General features: G+C 35.3%; 3 protein-coding genes across 8 annotated transcripts; 1 reads left to right on the forward strand and 2 right to left on the reverse strand.

The window, feature by feature from the left end:
- Positions 1-2346: 2346 nt before the first annotated feature.
- LOC110667731 (ubiquitin-conjugating enzyme E2 28) lies at positions 2347-6401 on the reverse strand. The gene is made up of 5 exons (XM_021828668.2): positions 5997-6401; positions 5749-5845; positions 3581-3708; positions 3335-3439; positions 2347-2785 (listed from the first exon to the last, which is right to left on the reverse strand). Exons 2-5 carry the CDS (start codon positions 5816-5818, stop codon positions 2642-2644), a joined length of 447 nt encoding a protein of 148 aa, XP_021684360.2. The 5' UTR covers positions 5819-5845; positions 5997-6401; the 3' UTR covers positions 2347-2641.
- A 982-nt stretch (positions 6402-7383) lies between these two features.
- Positions 7384-13595, forward strand: LOC110667729 (uncharacterized). 6 transcript variants are annotated; one of them, XM_058146478.1, is made up of 16 exons: positions 7417-7660; positions 7842-8142; positions 9245-9289; positions 9398-9460; positions 9606-9668; positions 9863-9925; positions 10083-10145; positions 10276-10338; positions 10569-10631; positions 10859-10921; positions 11496-11558; positions 12087-12146; positions 12339-12479; positions 12670-12762; positions 13011-13430; positions 13536-13595. In XM_058146478.1, the coding sequence occupies exons 2-15, from the start codon at positions 7927-7929 to the stop codon at positions 13419-13421; spliced, it is 1470 nt and encodes a 489-aa protein (XP_058002461.1). In that variant the 5' UTR covers positions 7417-7660; positions 7842-7926; the 3' UTR covers positions 13422-13430; positions 13536-13595. The 6 variants fall into 6 exon arrangements, with proteins under 6 accessions (XP_021684358.2, XP_058002462.1, XP_058002463.1 ...); XM_021828666.2 differs by lacking the exon at positions 13536-13595 and having other exon boundaries at positions 7384-7537; positions 13011-13528; XM_021828665.2 differs by lacking the exon at positions 13536-13595 and having other exon boundaries at positions 7418-7660; positions 13011-13528.
- Positions 13596-13683: 88 nt separating this feature from the next.
- On the reverse strand, positions 13684-18180 carry LOC110667728 (probable inactive receptor kinase At5g58300). The gene is made up of 4 exons (XM_058146476.1): positions 18040-18180; positions 17815-17885; positions 14767-16136; positions 13684-14590 (listed from the first exon to the last, which is right to left on the reverse strand). The coding sequence occupies exons 3-4, from the start codon at positions 16067-16069 to the stop codon at positions 13950-13952; spliced, it is 1944 nt and encodes a 647-aa protein (XP_058002459.1). The 5' UTR covers positions 16070-16136; positions 17815-17885; positions 18040-18180; the 3' UTR covers positions 13684-13949.
- Between the last annotated feature and the right edge of the window lie 2213 nt (positions 18181-20393).

Raw genomic sequence — 20393 nt, forward strand, 5'->3', positions numbered from 1 at the left:
ATCCATTAAGCGGTTTGTCCAATTTTTACCCGGAAAGTTTTAGCCCATTTTGACTTTCGGGCTAGATTTCTCGCAAACCGTGAACCTCACGAGAAAACCGAGAGTACCAAAGCGCTCCATTCGTCGAGAGCTTCACGGGGAAATTTCAAAATTTTCCGACACAGTTTTTCGGTGGGTCCCACGGAACTTCGTAGTGTTTTTCCGAGCATTAAATGAGCTTATAAAATTCTGAAAAATTTATGTACTAACCCCCGTGTTGTGGGCTTCGTGTAGGTATCCTCAATTCGTGGAAATTCGACAGTTGCCCTGCCTGTGAATTTCCGCCGCATGCACTGCACGAAAAGTCTCCGAATTGGACCGAGGTTTTGGCTACCCCCCATTGTCAGACATCCCGAGCGCGTTCCCGAAGTCGGAATCGGCAAAGGTAAACCCGAACCTTACTTTTTCATAATTTTCTAGTACTTAAATAGGATTAAAAATCCATAAAATATTCTTTGTAGCTCAGAAAATTATGATTCTTTTTGCAATAGCCTAGTAATATTGCTAAGGACCGCGGGGCAAAGTTTTAGAATTTTTAGAGCTTGTTTGGGTAGTTTTTGCAAAAATGATCAATTATAAGGACTAAATTGAAATTTTACATATTGTGATGGATGACTGATTTGATGGGCCCAGGAGGGGCTGTGTGATGTGATTGAATTGTGGATATATGAGTTGCGAATATAGAAGTGTGTTTTGAGCCATTTTTCAGGTTGGGTAGGTTCTAGGTACAGGGGATACTCTGCCGGATTTTCAGCACGACTTAGGACGTATTTGGTCTTTTCTTGATTTGTATTGAGTCATTTGTATTAAATAATTGTAATGTAATTGTCAGGTGAGCCGGGACAGCCTTCTTCCTCCGCCCAGCCGCCACAGTGATCGTTGTCAAGTTTGTGAGTAAAATATTAATTTTAATTGTAATTTCACTATTATTATATGTTCAAGCATGCCCATGCATCACTTATATGCATATATCTATGTAGATAAACTTTAGGCACGATTTATGTTGCATTCATAACTGTGAAAGTGCCATGTATGTTGTTGTGGTAATTTGGAGCAGTGTGCGTGCGTGTGATGTGGTGTGGACTATGGATAGGACGGGTAGACATGGTTTGAGATCTTCGCTGGGACCCGGTCCTTCGGGGTAGACACGGCTTGAGTTCTTCGCTGGGACCCCGATTTGGTTATTAAGTGGAAGTCCGAGCTGAGTTCTTCGCTGGCATAGTTGGAATTAAGAGAGCTGTATAGGGGATCAGCTCACATATATATATATGATTGATATTGCTGGGTGCGTGAGTGCTCCAAATTATCTTTTTGTTGTTATGATGTGAATTTATTGCTGATGTTGCATTTCACTTTTCAGGGTGCATTAGTTCTATATAGTTATAGAGATTATGGTTAAAATTGATATTTTACTCTCTGAGTCGAACGCTCACTCCTGTTCAATATTTTTCCAGGCCACAGGAGGATATTTTTGAGGTTAACCTGCTTTCTTCCTCGCAGGTTGATTATTAATGTTTGTATAAACTTGTTAAATCTTAGAATTTCCGCATGTGTTATAAATATTTATTTGATATGGGTCTGTAAACTAAATTATTATTTTGGACCTGTAAACTTAATATTCTATGCATGTTTGATAGATTGGATGAGGGAGCTGAGCTCCCATTTATTTTTATGCTGATATGAGTATGTGGAGAGTGAGCTGAGCTCCCCAATTGAGTATTTACTGTGTTTACAGGTCGAGTGAGTCAAAAACTCCCCGTTGAAAGGTCCATTTTATGGCCGGACTCTGTCCGGTTGATTTCTTGAAATTGGGCTCAAATGGGCCTTAGAGTTGGGTTAAGTGAATAGTTAGGTTTACTACGGGCCTTGGAGGTTTTAGGCTGACCCAGGTCCTAGTACCGGTCCGGCCCATAGGTTTGGTCGTGACACCATTAGTGACTTATCACCCAAAAACTTCCCGACCTTTGAACCGTCATTGTAAAATGCAGGAGGATATGGACACTTCAATGCTAAATTGCTATGTGCACTTACCCATAAATTAAAAAAAAAAAAATCATATATGAACATTGTCCATTACATATATTTATATATCAACTCCCAATATAAATTGTTTTAGAGGAACTTTTCGTAGCAATTATTTGCAGATATATAAATAGCATTATCTAAAATGAACTAGATGCCCGAAATCAGAGAGAACAGTGCCTAGGGATGTGCCTTGAACCATGTCAACATAGTTTGGAAGTGGAAAAGAGGGGTGTACCCAACTACAATGGTCCAAACTGCTAAGACACGGCACATATGTGAATGTGAGAAGAAAAAGCCCATGATAAGAGCATAATATTATTGGATCAAATCACCAAGCGAAGAAGAGGTTTAACACCAGAGAAAATAAGAGCTTTAAACAACAGACATTGTCTACATCAAAACATCCAGGAAATAAAGTTATTTTCCAGCCAATCCCCAAACCATAGTTTCCACTGAAGAACTCAAGTTCATTCCCTAACACCAACCCCCTCCCTCTCAGACCAAGTCCAAAAGTTAAAACGGATTCTACACATTTCACAAATAGACACAACCCATTTGTACAGTATCTGATTATCTATCATCCCATGGCATACTTCTGTGTCCCGCTGCGAGCAGTTGCTTCATACTTGGCTCGATCAGTCTTGTACATATGGGCAATCTCTGGTACAAGAGGGTCATCAGGATTTGGATCAGTCAGCAATGAGCAAATGGAGAGCAGTACCTGATAAGGACAAGTATGGTTTCATTAGTGCAGTGGTAATTCCTAATTTCGCTCTGCTGCATGGAAGTTAAAATTATCCAGAAGAAAATTGCAGACGTCTAAAGAAGTTAGAATCCCATTTTAATATCTGCATAAAGGCTCTCTCTCTGTCTCTCTATCTTCTTGGAGTGGGACATGCATATCCAGCTAAGGTTCATTCAGCATCTTACATACAATGGCATTAAAAATTTTGAAAACTAAATAAATTGCAGCAGATTAAGACACAGATGAGAAAGATTATCACTTATGCAATTATATTTTCATGTCCTGAGGTCTTTGCAACACCAAGGCAAAAGAATTCACAAGAAACCGGAAGGTCTTTGCAAGCCTAATAAACAAAAGCAATCACAGCAAATTTGGCAACTGTCACCATATTCCTAAGCTATTGCCACAATATTAGCATGACAATAATATGATTGCAATTCTCCTTTTCCATTGTTGATTTTACTATTGGCACTTGCCTATAAAGCTGCACAATTACCAGTCTAAAGTCATGGATGTGAGTCAAACCTTAGAAATGGTAAGAGCAGGGCTCCATTGTTCTTTGAGTATATCAAGACAAATGCTCCCATTACTGTTTATGTTTGGGTGAAACACCTTTGTCCTAAATGCAACCTGAAAACAGAACAACATTATCCCTCAGAAGAAATATATAAAACACAAAACAAAAGCCTCATACATTTGCACACACTTCCCTCCACCAACCAACCCCTTTCACAGGCACATGGCTAGAAACATCTGAGTCACAAAAGTTACCTTTGGAGGCTTGAATGGATAATCAGGAGGAAAATGGATAGTAACTAGAAATACGCCTCCCGCATATGGGCTATCAGATGGCCCCATGATTGTTGCTTGCCAGTGGAACATGTCTTCAGCTACAGGACCTGTTACAAATAAATCATGGACCCAGAGGTTAGTTAACTAAAAAATATGATGAAATAAACTTACACGCCAGTGATTACACACATTTTGAAATGGAAGGAAACAGGACGGATTTTGGGTGGAAAATCCTCATCCCTACCCAAATTATATAAGGGAAAAGACAATTCAAGGTCCCAACCAGCACCCCATGGAAATATATTAGCCATTCACATAATTAGAATGATTTTCAACTCCTCATCCAAACATGAGATAAGAATAAGATAGGATGAAGCAGGAGAATTGAGAAGGCATTTGTAGGACAAATTCCTTTCTGGTCAAAAGAAAACAAAAAAAAATTGACCAAAAATCACATACAATGTTTAGAACATGTGTTATGGATGCATTGTGGGACCCCTCGGCAAAACTAGTTGAATTTTTGGGATTTACTTTATATTATTATTAGATATTAGTTCTTATTTTAATTAAGAGTTATCTCTTTTTCAGGATATATAGGGATTGCTATTATTATTAGAACTTCTAATTCTAGTAGAATTACAATAAATCTTATATAAACCTCTCTTATAAAAGGAGTCACTTGAATTAATAAAATTAAGCAGAATTATTTTCAATTAAATTGAGATTTGGACTCCTCCTCTAATGAGTCTAAGGTTAGAGTTTCCTTTTAACAAGCTCACGTTTTCAGCAACAATAAGTTGAGAGAATAATCGAGGTAAACCAAAAGCTTTAACTTTTGAATATGATTTCACTATTAATAGACCCGTGACTATATCTAGGCAAGAGATCATAACAACATGTTCCTATTTGATCAGAAAATTTTCAAATTAATAGTACTTCCAAAATTTTCAAGAACTCTATCATGATTGCAAACCCAAAAAAGCCATTTGCCAAATATAGTGGATGAAGGAACAATGGCAACTCGAATAGAGGAGCACATTTAGTAGCGTGGAAAGACAACCAACTCAACTTAACTCAACTCAACTCAACTCAACTCAACTAAGCCTTTATCCCAAAAATTTGGGATCTGCTATATGGATTCGCTTTCTCCACTCTGAACGTTTTTGGGTTAAATCCTCAGAAATATGCAATGCTTCTAGGTCATGTTGTACTACTCTCCTCCAAATCAATTTAGATCTACCCCTTTTTTTCTTTCTATCCTAATGTGCTCTACTTGTCTAACTGGAGCCTCCGTATGTCTACGCTTCACATGACCAAACCACCTCAATCTCACCTCTTTCAACTTATCTTCAATTGGCACCACTCCTACCTTTTCTCTAATACTCTCATTACGGAGTTTTATCTAGTCTGGTATGGCCACTCATCCACCTTAACATTCTCATCTCTGCAACTCTTATCTTAAATGCATATGACTCTTTCAGTGCCCAACACTCACTAGCATATAACATAGCCGATCGTATGGCTGTAAGGTAAAATTTTCCTTTCAATTTATTGGGGATCTTACGATCACATAAAACTCCCGTGGCACGTCTCCATTTCAACCATCCGGCTTTAATCCTATGACTAACATCCTCACATCCCCCATCTACTTCATCCCTCATCTACTTGAAGAGCTGAGCTAGATATTTAAAGTGATTAGTTAAGAAATAGTGACTAGCACAAAATAGTGAAAAATCACAATACATCATCAAATAATTTGCCAGGAGGAAATAATAATAATAATAATAATAATAATAATAATAATAATAATAATAATAATAATAATAATAAAGGAAACCGAAAGCATCGAGAGAAAGCAATAAAAACTCTAGCTTTTTTTTTTTTTTTGGCCTATTGTCTCAAAGCTGTAATCTCCCATACAAATCCACAATCCCCAATAACAACCACATGAATCACCAACAGGAAAAGTTGTCAATCAATGATGGAGTTCACCAAAAGTATGCAATACAAATTTAACCAGACTAAGAATGGGCAAAATCATAGCAACACCCTAAGCGATGAAGTATAATTCCAAATAAACACTGGCAACTGAAGTCTAGATGCTATCAATAACGACTCTAGTAAGAAATGAATCATCTGCGACAAACCTGCACTGCAAGAAGTAGGTGGATCTTTCTGCAAATCCTTAAGTTCCTTCAAAATACGCTTGGAAGCCATGACGCTTCAACCAGGGACCTGAAAATACTGTAGACAAATTGCAGAAGAAGAAACAGAGCAATTAAAATCCTTCAAAAATTAAAAGAAACCAGCGACTAAACAAAACCAAGCAGTTAGATTCCTACAAACAGAGATTAAGAGAGAGCAAAAAAAAAAGAGAGTAGAGAAAAGCGAGCACCTGAAGATGAAAATTATGGTCTGGAAGGAGAAATCGCTATCGGACGGCAAAAGCAGTGAAAAGAGTAAACGGATTTCAAGCAGATCCACAGCCACACCCCTCCGCTTTCAGTTACAGAAAACACCGATTCCCCAGTCCCCGATTTTGCACCTTTATTTCCCTTTTTACGCAGAAAATGAATCGCAGAGGCCAGAGGAACTGCTTTTTCCGATTGGAATTTGTTATATAGTAGTTGTCCAATTTCCAATTTTTTGTTTCTTATTTTATTTGGTTGGGCTTATCCGTTCCACTGCTGTAATACTATTTCCGATTATGAAGACGTTATTTTGCATATGAATTTTAAATTGAGTAATTAATTAATTAATAATAAAAAAAATTATCATAATTTATTTAAATATAAATTATTAGATCATAAAAAGCAAAGATATTTTAATTTTATTACTTGTTTGATTGAAATATTAGACTGGATAATAACATTTCATTTAAGTTTTAAGATAATGAGATGATATATAATTCTATCACAAGCATGCTTTGAGGGGCTTCTACATCGCTAATGGCGATATAAACTCACTATACTTTTGATAAATTAGAGAAAAATAGTCTTAAATCCCATGAATAACATGCCCAACTTACATATGGTATTTGGACACAGATTTTTTAAATTATTCCTTATTTCATTCTCCCACCGACATGCCACTTCCTCGAGAGTCAAGAGTTGGGGTATTGTGGAAAACTTATTTTGACTTTTACTCTATTTTCTTTTTTTTTTTAACTTAGTTTTCATTTGAATTTTTTTTATCTAAAATATTGTAAAAAAAAAATTATATTTGCATTTCTAATTTTAAAAATAAACATTCAACCATTGAGCTACAGCTAATCTAATGATTGATTTATTATATTTAATTTTATATATTTTAATAACTAATATATATAAATATTTTTTATTAATAATTTATATTTTTAAATTTCATAATTTTATTAATATTTTAATTTAATTTTATTTAAAATTAAAATATAAATATTATTATAAAAAATATATTTTATATTTAATTAAATATTTATATAACCTTATCCAAGTTTCTCACATGGGAGTTAAATCGAATGGACGCACTAACCTTATTTGCAATGCGGAGTGCAGACAGGCGGACGCTTCTCGATCTAGTTGGTGTTGATGCCATTTCGACGGCGATTGGTCCGTCACCAAGTGGATCCCACTCGGTATTTATTTCAAAAAGTCAACACAATTGATGGCTGTGGCGTTGTCCATCCGGTGTTTCAACCAATAAAATTGTGCCACCTTATTATCCTAAAAGAAATAAATCTGCCACTCACTCGCGCACCAAGAAAAATAACGGTGACGATGAGAAGATTTAGAACCATCGAACACGATACATTTGTAAGACTGGTTAAAGCATCAAATTAAACTAAAATAAAAATAAAAATAAAATAAAAAGGACAAAAATAAATATAGAAAAATCCCCACAACCATAGATTTCTTATTTCTCCTCCTGAGAAACGTTTCGATTTGAAGAATCAATAGCGTACGTTCCCGAATCGTTGCATTCGCGCATTCTTTGTCACTTTGCTGTTTCTATTTGAATTCCATGGAGTTAATTCGCGTGATTTTTCGTTGATTGGGGCAACAAGTAGTTCTGTATCTCTAGGTTTGGCCCTTTTTTTTTTATTTTTTTTGTTGAATCTTGTTGTAAATCTCCTTACATGAATTTTAGAATTTGATGCCTAAGGATTTAATGTTGATTCAGATCGGAAAAATGTATTGGAAGATCAAGTGAATGCTAATTGATTGAGGATATTTTTTAAAAACTTTTATAAATTTATTTGCAGGTGAGGACGAGGCTCATTTGTTTGGATCTGATTTTTATTCAATTGAGAGATTTTGAATATTAGGGATTTTGAGCTGCAAGGAAGGATGGAGGATGATAAGAAGAAGAAGAGAAACAAGAAAAAGAAAAACAAGCAGATCAAAATTACGGAAGATGATATCGCTGTTGACGTGAATCAGAATGGTGCGAGTAATGGAAAGAATGATCGTGACCAAGTAACTGACCTCGCTGAGGTGCAAAATGGTGCTGTGCGAAATGGTGATACGGCGGCCAATAGACATGAGCACAATGGAACAGAAATGGTAAGTTTGGATTTAACTTTTTTTTTCCCCCTTGATGTGAAGTGAATGGTTAGGTTTGTTTTATGTGTGTTTGGTATTTGGTAACTGGTTTCAAATGATTGACCTTATATGCTGCAGCATGACAACCAAAAAAAAAAAAAGCTTTTCTGTCTTATTACTTATAAGCTGGTGGTTTAAAGGTTAGCATTTAGCATCAACTTCATGATGCTGTAGGATTCATGAAACTTGATCATGATATCCATTTTGTCATAGACATTTTATATAGTTCCATTGTGGGACAGATACATGAATATGCATCACGGATTCGCATATACAGATGTAATAATTTGCTTTGGGTTTATTTTGTTGATAAAATGTAGTATAAGCCTTCTAGTTATTTTGATAAGAAAGTGTAGTGTTAGGTTTCCTCTCACTATGTTGGATTTTGTGGATGGTAAGTAGTTGAAGGGCTTTTGAAGGGGGAAAGTCATTTCTCTCAGATCTAGTAGATTTAGTTTTTGGTCTAGTGGCACTAGTATTTTGATATGCAATTATCCACCTTAGGCTTCTTCAATTCTTTATCTCGTCAATGGTATCCATCTTTGGGTTGCCATCCTCTTCATGATGGGGCTATTTAATCTATTAAAGCTATTTACATGATGAAGTTAAAATTTCTGGCAAGGCTTTTGAACCTCCAATTTATCATTCTGAGGCATGTGATATATGTTTTAGATGAACATAGTGGGAGAAAAATGAGAGTACCCACTACCTATAATGTGTGAAATAAATCTCATATAAATCAAACAAACTCTGAGTAATTATTGTAACTTGCAAAATATGGAGCAATTGCAACATGTGACATATTTCCCAAGAAATTCTGGAGGCATGAGGTTTCTTTTATCATTTTACATTCTCTATCATTTGAAAAACTTTGGTTCGTAATTGACTATTTATGATTGTGAGTTCTCTCCATGATTCTGGACTGATATTAAATAAAGATGACTTGGATGACCCATTTTTCAACTTTAAGCATTTTTAAAATTCTTTGCTTTTTGCTAAGGTTTTAGATTTCCTTACGAGGATTGATAAATTTTCACCATCTTTTCAAAATTCTGTTTCACAGCCCATCTTAGCTGAAGCTGAGAAGCAACAGTGGGTGCAAAGAGAGGTGACTATTTTGGTTTTTTTTACTCTGTCCTTTTCTCTTCCCCAGTTTTTTGTTTTGAAATGTGTTATTGGATTTTTTGAGTGTGAAACAGTGCCATTGTTTTTACAGGCCATATTGAAAGAGTCAATAAAACAATTACAGAATGAAAATGATACATATACGCAGAAAGAGGTATTGTGAATTTATTCTAATTGTGGGAATGGAAATGAATATTTATCATGAATTCTCAGAAACATAATGCTACTTGCCATTGTTTTGTTAAACTAATTTCTTCCTTTGTCTGGAGCACTAATTAACTTGTTGCATTCTTTTACAGGCTTTCTTAGAAGGGAGAATCAAACAGTTAAAGAAGGAAAATGATTCACAAATACAGAAACTGGTAATGCCAATATAATGAAGTGGTGGGGGAAAAAAGAATAAAATATTTCATATATTTATTTGGCTGGAAAACTCTTCTTCTTCTTTTTAATCAAGTCATAGGGTAATCTTTGTTTGCACTGTGCTTCTTCTTTTTCTTCTTCTTCTTTCTAATTACATCACAGGCTGATTTTTATTTTCACTGTGTTTTTTCAGGTTACATTAGAAGAGACGATCAAGCAATTGAGAAATGTACATGATTTAGCTTTACAGAAGGAGGTAATGTAAATTATTCTAATTGCAAGATAGTCTGGAGTACCTTTTTGGACCAGAAAATATTTTTCCTCTTTTTTTCTTTCAATCGTGTTCCAGAATTTCCAGCCTTTGTGTGATATTACTGAGAAAACAAAAAGGTAACCTTGGAGTGTTTTTCCAGACTACCTTGGAAGGAACAATCCAACAGTTGAAAAATGAAAATGATTCACACATGAAGAAAGAGGTGAGACAAATTACCTTATCTGTAGACAATCAATGTTTGTGTAAACTTTATGTGCTGCTTGTAACTTCTTATGTTGCAATCGTATATTCTTCTATTTTTCCCCAGGCTGGCCTAATGAGGTAATTTGCAGGCCGGTCTAGAGAATGAAATCATACAACTGCAGATTGAAAAAGAGTCGAGTCTTCAAAAAGAGGTAATTTTGATTGGAAAATAGTTTTATATAAAACTGTGGTTTCCCTTTTTTTAACACTTTAGGTATGTTGTCTTTGACATCATCTGCCTTGCAACTAATACGTGAAAACAGCATGTTTGTGCGTGCCAAAGTAAATTTTGTGAAAACTTTGTGCTGCTTGCACCTTTTTACATTGCAATTATATATTCTTCTATTTTTTCCCCAGGCTGGCCTAATGAGATAATCTGCAGGCTGGTCTAGAGAAGATAATTGTACAACTGCAGAGTGAAAAAGAGTCTATTCTTCAAGAAGAGGTAATTTTGTTTGGAATTTAATTTTATACAAACTGTATTTTCGTCTTTTCAACACTCTAGGCGTCTTTGACATCATCTGTCTTGCAACTAACACCTGAAAGCAGCATGCTTGTGTGTACAATTTTATGACAATTCAGCTTTTTAGCATTTGAAACTGGGTGCTCTTTATGGTTGGTTGCCTGCAGCTTCTTGGATTAATTGGTAACTTGAAACCATATTAAATGTAGGCCCACTTGAAGGAGCAACTTCAGCACTTATTGGAGGAGAAGACTGCTTTGGTTTTAAAAGGGGTAATATTTTGTACTTCGTGATCTTTAGTTGATCATAAAATAGGAAGTGCTTCAGTTGATTGGCATTGTACAAGGTAAATTGCAGTATTGAGAACTGAACTTTGGATGAATTTTAGGTTGATTACTGAGGATCAATTTCTTCTAATTTATCATCTAACTTACAAGAAATGCAAACATCCTACTGAATTATTTTATTGGGAGTTCAACAGAATCCACTGGCATTTGTTCCTGACATTTAAATAAAGACTAGAAGCAATACTTAAATCATTAATAATCTCTAGATAGGCAAAAGGAAAAAAAGAAGTAGCAATCGATGTTGGAAACTGCGTAGATAATTCACCATGATGCTTGCAATTCTGGCAACAGAGACCAAATTGTAGACGAAATAGAAATTTGGCGAAGAAATTGTAACAAGTTGATCTTTAGTGACTTGAAATTAAGGCCAAGTTTATTGACAAATGATGTAATTTAATTGCACTATGCACTCTACTTCTGCTGTTTGCTTATGTCTGCATTAGTAAGGTACAATGTCATCTAGATTTGCAATGTTAAATAACTTCTGCGAGATCCACAGGCAAGCTTGGAGGAAAAAATTAAACAACTAGAGAGTGATAAATATTCGTGGACCCTAACAGAGGTAATTACATTTTGGCTAAGTGTACCAGTGTCACTTCCCCTTCCCTTCTCCTTTTCCAAGATTATGTTTGGTTAATTGTTGAGCTTATTTGTAGATGTTGTATCATGTGCATTCAAACATAGGCTATTTCACATTGATCTAGTACACATAAGTCTGCAAATGTGGATCATTTTCTTTCAAATTCTTTGATGCATGATGGAATTTAGATTCGTCCAAGATTAGTGTAGTTTTGAGGTAAATACTAGATAGCTAGATTTTGTCTTTAAAAGAAGTATATTATTTTATTTTGAAATGTGGAACAGTGGAAGGGTGTTGCCCAATATATGCAATGTTAATTGTGTGTTAGATATAAAAGGGAATCTTAGATAGAGACGCCTTTTCCCTTCATTTGGAACTCTGCCACAGGTTATTTTGTGGCATCATCTTCGTTATTTCCAGTTAAAATTTTCATTCATCCTCTTCATTTATGTGAAGCTGATGCAAAAGTAAAAGTTGAATTCCTAATTTTGGGAACATATTATTTTCCAGAATACAACCAAAGAAACAATTGCTAGAATGAATGTTGATATCACAAGACTACAGATGCAGGTACAGCTTTATTTACCTTTGTTTTTTACATGACCATTTCTGTTCAAACTTCTTATTGAATTAATGTTGTTGTCAGTGTTGCCAATAGTTTTACTACCTTAAGAGTGCTGCAAATTATCAATGGACAGGAAATGACCATTCAGTATAACTTTATTTTTGTTCTAATATGGAAATTAAAACAAAGCCTGGCAGGTGGTGGAGTTGGAAGAATCCAGAAATATACTTTTGAAAGAAAACCAACAACTGATGGACAACATATCTGGTCAGCGGTTACATCTTCAGAATGTGAAGGCGAACGTCACCTCTGCTAACACATCACATGAACTGAAAAAGGTTTGTTTCCCATGCCAATGTAAAATTTTTGGCCATAGGCTAATCTGTTTTGATTATGAAAGGATTTTTGGTGCCATACTATTTGTATTTTAAATTTAATGCTATTGTTGTTGGAGTTGACATTTTGAATTGAAGAACATATATATATATATATATATATGTGTATTCTGATGCATTGTGTCTGATGTAGCATGATGAACGTGAGGACTTGAACTCCCAAATTGGAGCAGCCTGTGCACTGGTTGACAAATTGATTACAGAAAATGCAGAGCTTGTTGAGAAAGTAATAAACTGCCCCATTTTGCCTGTCCTATGGTTATGTTTTCAAGTTGTATTTATTAATGTCACTGCTTTTATTATCCTTTCAAATTTTGTTGCAAAAAGTAGTTTGAAACTATTGTTTAGTTGCTTTAGAGGTTTTATGACTACAGCATATCGGTTTTATGATTGAGGGAAAAAAAAAAACGTTTCTAATCAAACATGTTCAAGATAATACTTTAATATTTGTTGTACAACTGCATTGTTTCTCAGGTGAATGAGTTGTACATTAAGCTTGACCAACAAAGTAGAGCATCTGGACATTCTTCTACCATTGGCAGCGATCTCATGGTTGAATCTAGGGCAGCTGATTCCATACTTGAATCTAGTGAAAAGATGTCTGCTTTGGGCCATAAGATGGAGTTACTGGAAGTTGAACCTGCTGCTGGAGATGCATATGCTGCAGAAGTTGACTCGGGAGAAATCGTGCAAATACCTTTGAATGATAATGAGCTTCGGGATTTGGAACTGAAGGAGGCTGTTGAGAATGATAAGATGGAGGAAGCTGTGCCGCTTACAGATGCTCCAATGATTGGGGCTCCTTTCCGGTTAATATCATTTGTCGCTAAATATGTTAGTGGTGCTGATTTGGTTGACAAAAGCACTTCAAATTCTGTGCCTTAGCTTAGCAAGGTTAAAGTTTTTTTGTTTTTTTTAATTATCATTTCATATACAAATTGCTTGTCATGTGGAGATTAAAGATGCATCTAATATTGCTCTTTGTTTTTTTATTCACAGTATTTAAGCTACTTAAAGAAAAGATAAACCAGGAGAGTTTATATTGCTAATTTTATGTCATGGACAATGACAGCGTTGTTTATACTATGGAAAAAAAAAAAAAAAATTCTTGCTAATCAAACCATTCAGCAGATGCGTATGGAATGAATGATCTTAAAAACATATTTAACTGATGATAACATTTTGTTGAACTTAGTTTCAATAATTGCTGGGAAGAAAAAAAATAAATTCTAGTCAGAAGACACTTGCAAGCTAAAATAACATCGTTGGACTGGACAAACATTTAGCCCTGAGATACTTACATGTGGAGTTTCTGTGTGGACAGTTGCTAGCTAATGGCCTCACCAGAAGCAGTTTATGTGTCCTTGAACTGGCATCAAACAGAACTCCAAGCAGAAATTATATATATCGAAATCATGGATAAATTGATGATGGAATATGTGTATCTGATCCCTTCTTCTCTTCTGATGGTTGGCTCACAGAATCAGTTGGCCTTATTTCTTCAATCATCCTAATCACTTCATCCATGGTTGGTCTCATGTCTGGCACTCTTGCTACGCAGGCCATAGCTATTTGTAGCATCTGCACCATCTCTTCCTCAATATTATGGTATCTCATAAGCTCCACATCAAACACCTCAGCCGTCCATTCCTCTCGAACAACAGACTGAACCCACCTTGGAAGATCAACTAAATCATCTTGCCCTGCTGATTTGACTGGAGCTTTGCCCGTTAGCATCTCAAGGAGGAGAACCCCAAAACTGTAGACATCGGATTTTTGAGTAGATTTTCGAGTTTCAATCACCTCAGGAGCTCGGTAGCCTGCACATCTACATGGGACCGAAGGGTAACTCATTATAGGAGTTAAGCCAAAATCTGAAATGCAGCCATGTAATTGGAGATCCTGAGTGAGGAGTACATTGGAGGACCTAATGTTGCCATGAATGAATTTGCCCCCACCAGCAGAATGGATGTGGGCAATGCCTCTTGCAGTTCCAAGGGAAATCTTTACTCTGGAATCCCAGTCTAGAGGAGTTCGTCCAAAATTATTGCTTCCTGTAGTCATTTTACAATTGTATTCTTTCACATTTGAAATTACATAAACTACACTATATATCTCATTCTACATACCACTTACAGAGGATATTTCTGTTTAGTTACTATCTAAGCTAGTAAGAAAAGAACAATTCATGGAATAGAAAGAAAAAGAATAAGATGATTGGATAACATACCATGCAATAAGGAGAAAAGGCTTCCAGCTGTTACATAGTCATAAACCAGAAGTTTCTCATCCTTGGAGTAGTAATAAGCACGAAGAGGAATGACATTTGGGTGCTGACCAACTCTTCCCACAGCTTCCATTTGCTGCTCAAACTCCCTTTTCCCTGCCACCACTTCTTTTAACCTCTTCACAACTACTGTTGTTCCCTCCTCCAAGATGGCCTTATAGGTTGTCCCATAACTTCCTTTCCCTAATACTTCAGCTGAAGCTCTTAATAAATCCTCGAGATCAAAATTGTAAGAACTGCCTTCAAAAAATACTAACTTGTTCTTCTCGGCATCTTGCACTCCACTCCCAAAATCTTCCTTAGGTTTCTCACTCCTCACAATTTTTCCTTTTTGAGCAACGTTATCTTCATCTTTTTTCTTCAAACACCATATCACTATCATCAGAAATAAAAACAGTGGCACCATAGATCCTCCAATTGCAATGGCAACAATAGACCCGGTATTTAGTTTCTTCTTGGAACCATTCGTTGGTTTTTTTGAGTTGGTTGGAGGGGACAGTAAGAAGGTGGGGGAAGGAGACGGGGAAGGAGAAGGAGAAGGAGAAGGGGAGGGTACAAATGCCAAACACTGGTTTAGTGGTGGTCCACATAGCATATTATTCCCCTCGAAGGACGAGGTAGGAAACTTTTGCAGGACAGAGGGAACTGAACCATTCAAGTGGTTGTAGCTCAAGTTTAACTGTTTGAGGCCTGAGATATTGATTTCAGGTATTGGTCCCGTAAGGGAGTTGTTTTGGAGGTACAAACTAGTAAGGGTTTTTAAGTTTTGTATAGTGAGAGGAATATTGCCTGTGAATGAATTGAAGGAAAGGTCAAGTGAGTTAAGCTGGGGAGAGAGAGACGAAGGAATAGTACCCGAAAAGTTGTTATGTTGGAGGTATACAGATTGAAGGGAAGGAAGGGATAGCAAATCTGATGGAAGTTCTCCACTAAAGAAGTTGGAGCGAAGACTTAGGGTCGTAAGGCGATCCAACTTTCCAAGCGTGTTGGCTGGAATGGGACCATAGAGTCCTACACCAGGGAGACGGACAGCAAGTACATGAGAGCCATTTGCATTGCAGGTGATGCCAATCCAAGAAGTGCATACTGGGGTAGTAGATTTCCAATTCAGTTTCCTGCTATGAGGAACCGCAGCAGCAAAGTTAAGAAGGGCTTGTTTGTCGGAATATAGGTCAGCATTAGTTTGGGAAAGGAAAAACAGGGGTAATAGAAATGTTAATGCCAGAAGAAATGAGAGTATCTTCATAGAGTATGTTGGTGAAACGTCTTGCTGGTGATTGCAGTGTAAAATCTCAGCAATACCTCTTCTTTCCCTGGCACATGAAAAACAGGTTCTGAATCATTAGCCCTCCCACATGTGGCCCATAGTAACTAAAAGCGTTCACCAAATACACATATAACATTTAAATAGATAAATAAAATATTGTTTAAGAAAGCATGATTATGATCCCTCAAGGGGCAGTCCAACAATTAGAACTTTGGATTTCATCTTAGAGGACTGTTGGGATTGGGGTGAGGATTTGGGTTGGAAGACAGGAAGAGGGCTTCAATTCCTAGTGTAGCTCAATACACTCTAGGCATCTTGCGTTTTTGGAATGGAAGAAAGCTTCCCTTCCGAGTGTAGCTCAATGCCTTTTAAATAAAGAAAAATATCCACATTATGTTTAGTGAGAAACTAAAGATATCAACAAAATGCTAAATGATTTTCAAGTTAAAAAGATCATTGTTTTTCTGTACTAATTCTAATAATAACTCAGTTTAAAGCCAATTGTGTATGGCTTATGTTCCAGATACAAGAACATCAAAAAGAGCTTGACATAGCATGTTTAGATGACACAAAACAATCATCAAAACTATTAATGAACTATCTACTGGTTCCAAGGGAAGGTATGGCTAATCCTGAGATTATGAAGGCTTTGGTCCTGCGTGAAACAGTGCTTCTAGTCTGTGCAGAAAAACTAAACCGGGTATGCTTTGGAGATGCTAATGCTAGGCATGCAGGATATAGAGAACTCCAGAAAGAAACCACAACGCTTTGTCGGAACTTTCTATCCTGTGAGTCTCTTTTGCTAGATTCTCCTTTCAATTTCCAGAAAACCCTTGTAGGTATAGAGTTTTGCTCCAGCTGGAACATCCTTATCGGTTAGTTCCACAAAGTGTCCGCAAGATGTAAAGGGCTAAAAAAAAGAAAAACCCCACCGCCCCCAATTGAAAACCACAAACTAGAGTCAATACCCTACTAATGAAAAAAATTGCCTCGAAAAAAAAAATAAAAAAGAAATACACCTGCACCCCTACCCCATGGAAGACAAAGAAAACAAAACAATCCCCGCAAACCCAGCAGAATGGTTATTGGCAAGAAAAATATAACGGGAAAAAGAAAAGAATAATGGAATGCTCAGGTCATCCCACGATCACAGTATTAAATGAACAACTGTTGCATAGTTAACCATTTTTAATTTAATAATATTACATCAAATCAATATTGCAAGTGACATTTTACATTAGTGAAGTAGAAACTGTAGAATTTTCCTATGGACTTCTCTTGCTTTCCAAATTTTTTATATCATGTCTTCTCAAGTAAAGTTGACCCAACCAAGGCTACATTTTTGCTTCAGTCAGACCATGTCACACAATATATATAACTTAAAATAATAGCATTAATTTTATTCTATGTTCAAATTCATATAATAAATTACGAAATCATGGTCAACTCCAATGAAATTGAAAAATATAAACACAAACTATTTTCCTGTATTAATATTAGTCTTAATTGAGCAGGGCTTTTAACAAAAATGCAAAATGATACAGCCTTTAATTTTCCTCCATTTTCTCGGTAACCAAACAAAATTAACAGGAAGCATTGAAGCCAAAAACTAAAAAATAGAAATCAAAATAATTCTTGAAATGACTCCCATTTGTCTCCCAATCGAGAATCGACTCATAATAATATAAAAACACAGGAAGAGAGAGAGAGAGAGAGAGTTGAACCTTGAAATTGCTCACGAATGCGAGAGCAGAACGGTAACACCCATCAGAGGCAAAATGATCTGAAGTGGAAGCTGAGAGACAGAGAGAAGAAGGCCGTAAATTTAAGGGCAGAGAGAGGATGGCATTTCTTCAAGAACACGCAGACTAAAGAACCCAAAAGAAAGAACTTAAAAGACTAAAGTAGTTGTTGTAGTTGAAGCTGTTGAAGATTCGAAGACTCTGTACGTTTTTCTAATTCTAACGTTCGATTGAACTGAGAATTTTCCTTCAAGCTTCTCCGTCAAGCAAACGCAGCGTTGCACGCAGATCTCGATGGGCTCTTCTATATACTATTATTCGCATTATTATTATTATAATTTTTTCTTCTTGTTCTCTGCTGAGCTGAGACTCTTTATATTGTCTTCAATTAGCTTAGCTGATGAGAGTAAGAAGAGAGAGAGAGAGAGAGAGAGAGGGGATAAACAGAAAATTAAAATGGATAAATAAATAATTAGAGACAGATTAGTTGAGAAAATATGGGATTATGTGGTTGTTTTTCTCGGATTATTTATCTGTCTGTTGTGTGTCCGACATGTCATCACATATGTTTCTGTAAACCCCATATTCCTTAGAAGGCCTTTTTAATAATTTTATTTTTATTGATGTGATTATTCTTAACCATAAAATTTTTTCTATGAAACCTAAATCTGGTAAATAAATAATAAGCTTTCGCCCATTAAATTTACAATCTACAATGCATGTATTAGTTTTCTTTAATTATGTCAAAAATGGAAAGATTATGAGAAACTAAATGGGATGATAATGATGGCTCCACTTCTAGTAAACAACATGAGGATGTTCTTTCAATCCAGAGGTGGGTCAGCTCAGGTTTTGGTTTGTAGCTTAAACTTTATCCTTCATATTTCATACTTTCTAACCAACCATAAATGTTTAGCCAGAAAGAGCATATGATATAAATAAATTACATTTTATAAATCAAGAAAATTAAATTCATCATATGAATTATGAAATTGTTCCTTAAAATTTTTTTGATAAATGTTACTTTAATGGGTTGGGTTGGTTTGATTTGAAGCAGCATTGGATGCCATGAAAAGGAAGAAGAAACAGTAGAATATACAAGTGGACAAAGTGGAATGTGGCGCCCACCTGAAAAATGATGCCTTAACACTCCAATGCTAGGGTAGTGTCCCCACTTGAAATTATATGAATTCACTGAAGCTGAAATAGTTTTCATTTTTCAACCCAATATAACAAGATATATATTGATGAAAAATATGGAGTCTCTCATGCATGGAAACTTTATGGGGGAGAGAATCTTAATAATTGAAGCACTTTTAGCTTTTAGGTACATCTTTGAAGTTGTTATGAAGGTTTTAGTATGAGTCTACCCAATAATTAATGTTTAATTTTTATAATTTCTAGAAATTTGAATTCTTTGGACAATAAGTATTTTTATTGATATAATAATTCAATTTAAATGATTTATACTTTTATTATGGTATAAAGAGAGAGTGATTATATTTGCATTTCATTTGTTTATACACAGTCACTTTTATTGTTTTATAAATTAAATTGATAAAATTATTCTTGTATTAAACATTTAAATTATTATAATTATTCCATTCAGCATATTAAAATATTTAAATTCTTCCATTATTTAATGCATAGTTCAGAATATTGTCAATCAAAGTAATCTAATTAGTTCTTTTTTTCATCTTTGAGATATAAAAAGTGAAAAAATTTTGAATTCGAATATTTTTATTTATTTATTTTAAATAATTTATTTTTATGATGAAGAAAAAAAAAATATCTCTTGTAATATAATCCATTAATTATTACCTCCATTGACTTAAAAAATAGTTGAGAGTCTTGGTTTTAACTTTTTGGTTAAATGAGTGGGAGATGCTGATGCTATGCAGAGTGGTTGAACAGCCTTAAAAGTCCACTTTAATTTCGATAATCCTGGTTTTAATATGCAAGTCAAAACCATCTCAACTAACCTTAATTGACTAAAAATATTTTAAAATAAAAAAGATTCTTTTGATATTTTAATAGCTTGCTTTTAAGGCAAATTTCATTCAGTGTTTGTTAACTTTAATCTTTATAACTCGATTCTCTTTAAAATTCAATTTCTAATAAATTCTCTTTAAAATTTTCTGATTATTAATTTAGTAAATAATAAAACCTTTGTTATATTATATAGTTGGTTTGCAAGTAAATTCTAAATATATTTTAAATTACCATATTTTTTTTTCAATTCACTGCTCTCACTCAACTTAACCCACCATATCAATTCACCGCTCACCTACTCCACCATTTACCGTAGCTATTTCCTCAATTTCTTTTCCTTTTCTAGGGTAAGGTTTCGTCCCCGTTCTTGGTTAAATCACTCGTACAATAATTAAAAGTTTTACTAGAGAAATACAGCCTGATATAAAAAATAAAATCCTAAGAAAGCAAACTCAACAGGGAATGCAGAGACCCATTTTTACAGCCGCCCAATGGATCTCCAGAAGTTAGTGCCAATTTGAGTTGGGCACAGGCGACCGAAAACAACATGAAGATTGAAAATGAATTGA

Source organism: Hevea brasiliensis, chromosome 5 (assembly GCF_030052815.1).
Source record: "Hevea brasiliensis isolate MT/VB/25A 57/8 chromosome 5, ASM3005281v1, whole genome shotgun sequence".
Lineage (NCBI taxonomy): Eukaryota > Viridiplantae > Streptophyta > Magnoliopsida > Malpighiales > Euphorbiaceae > Hevea > Hevea brasiliensis.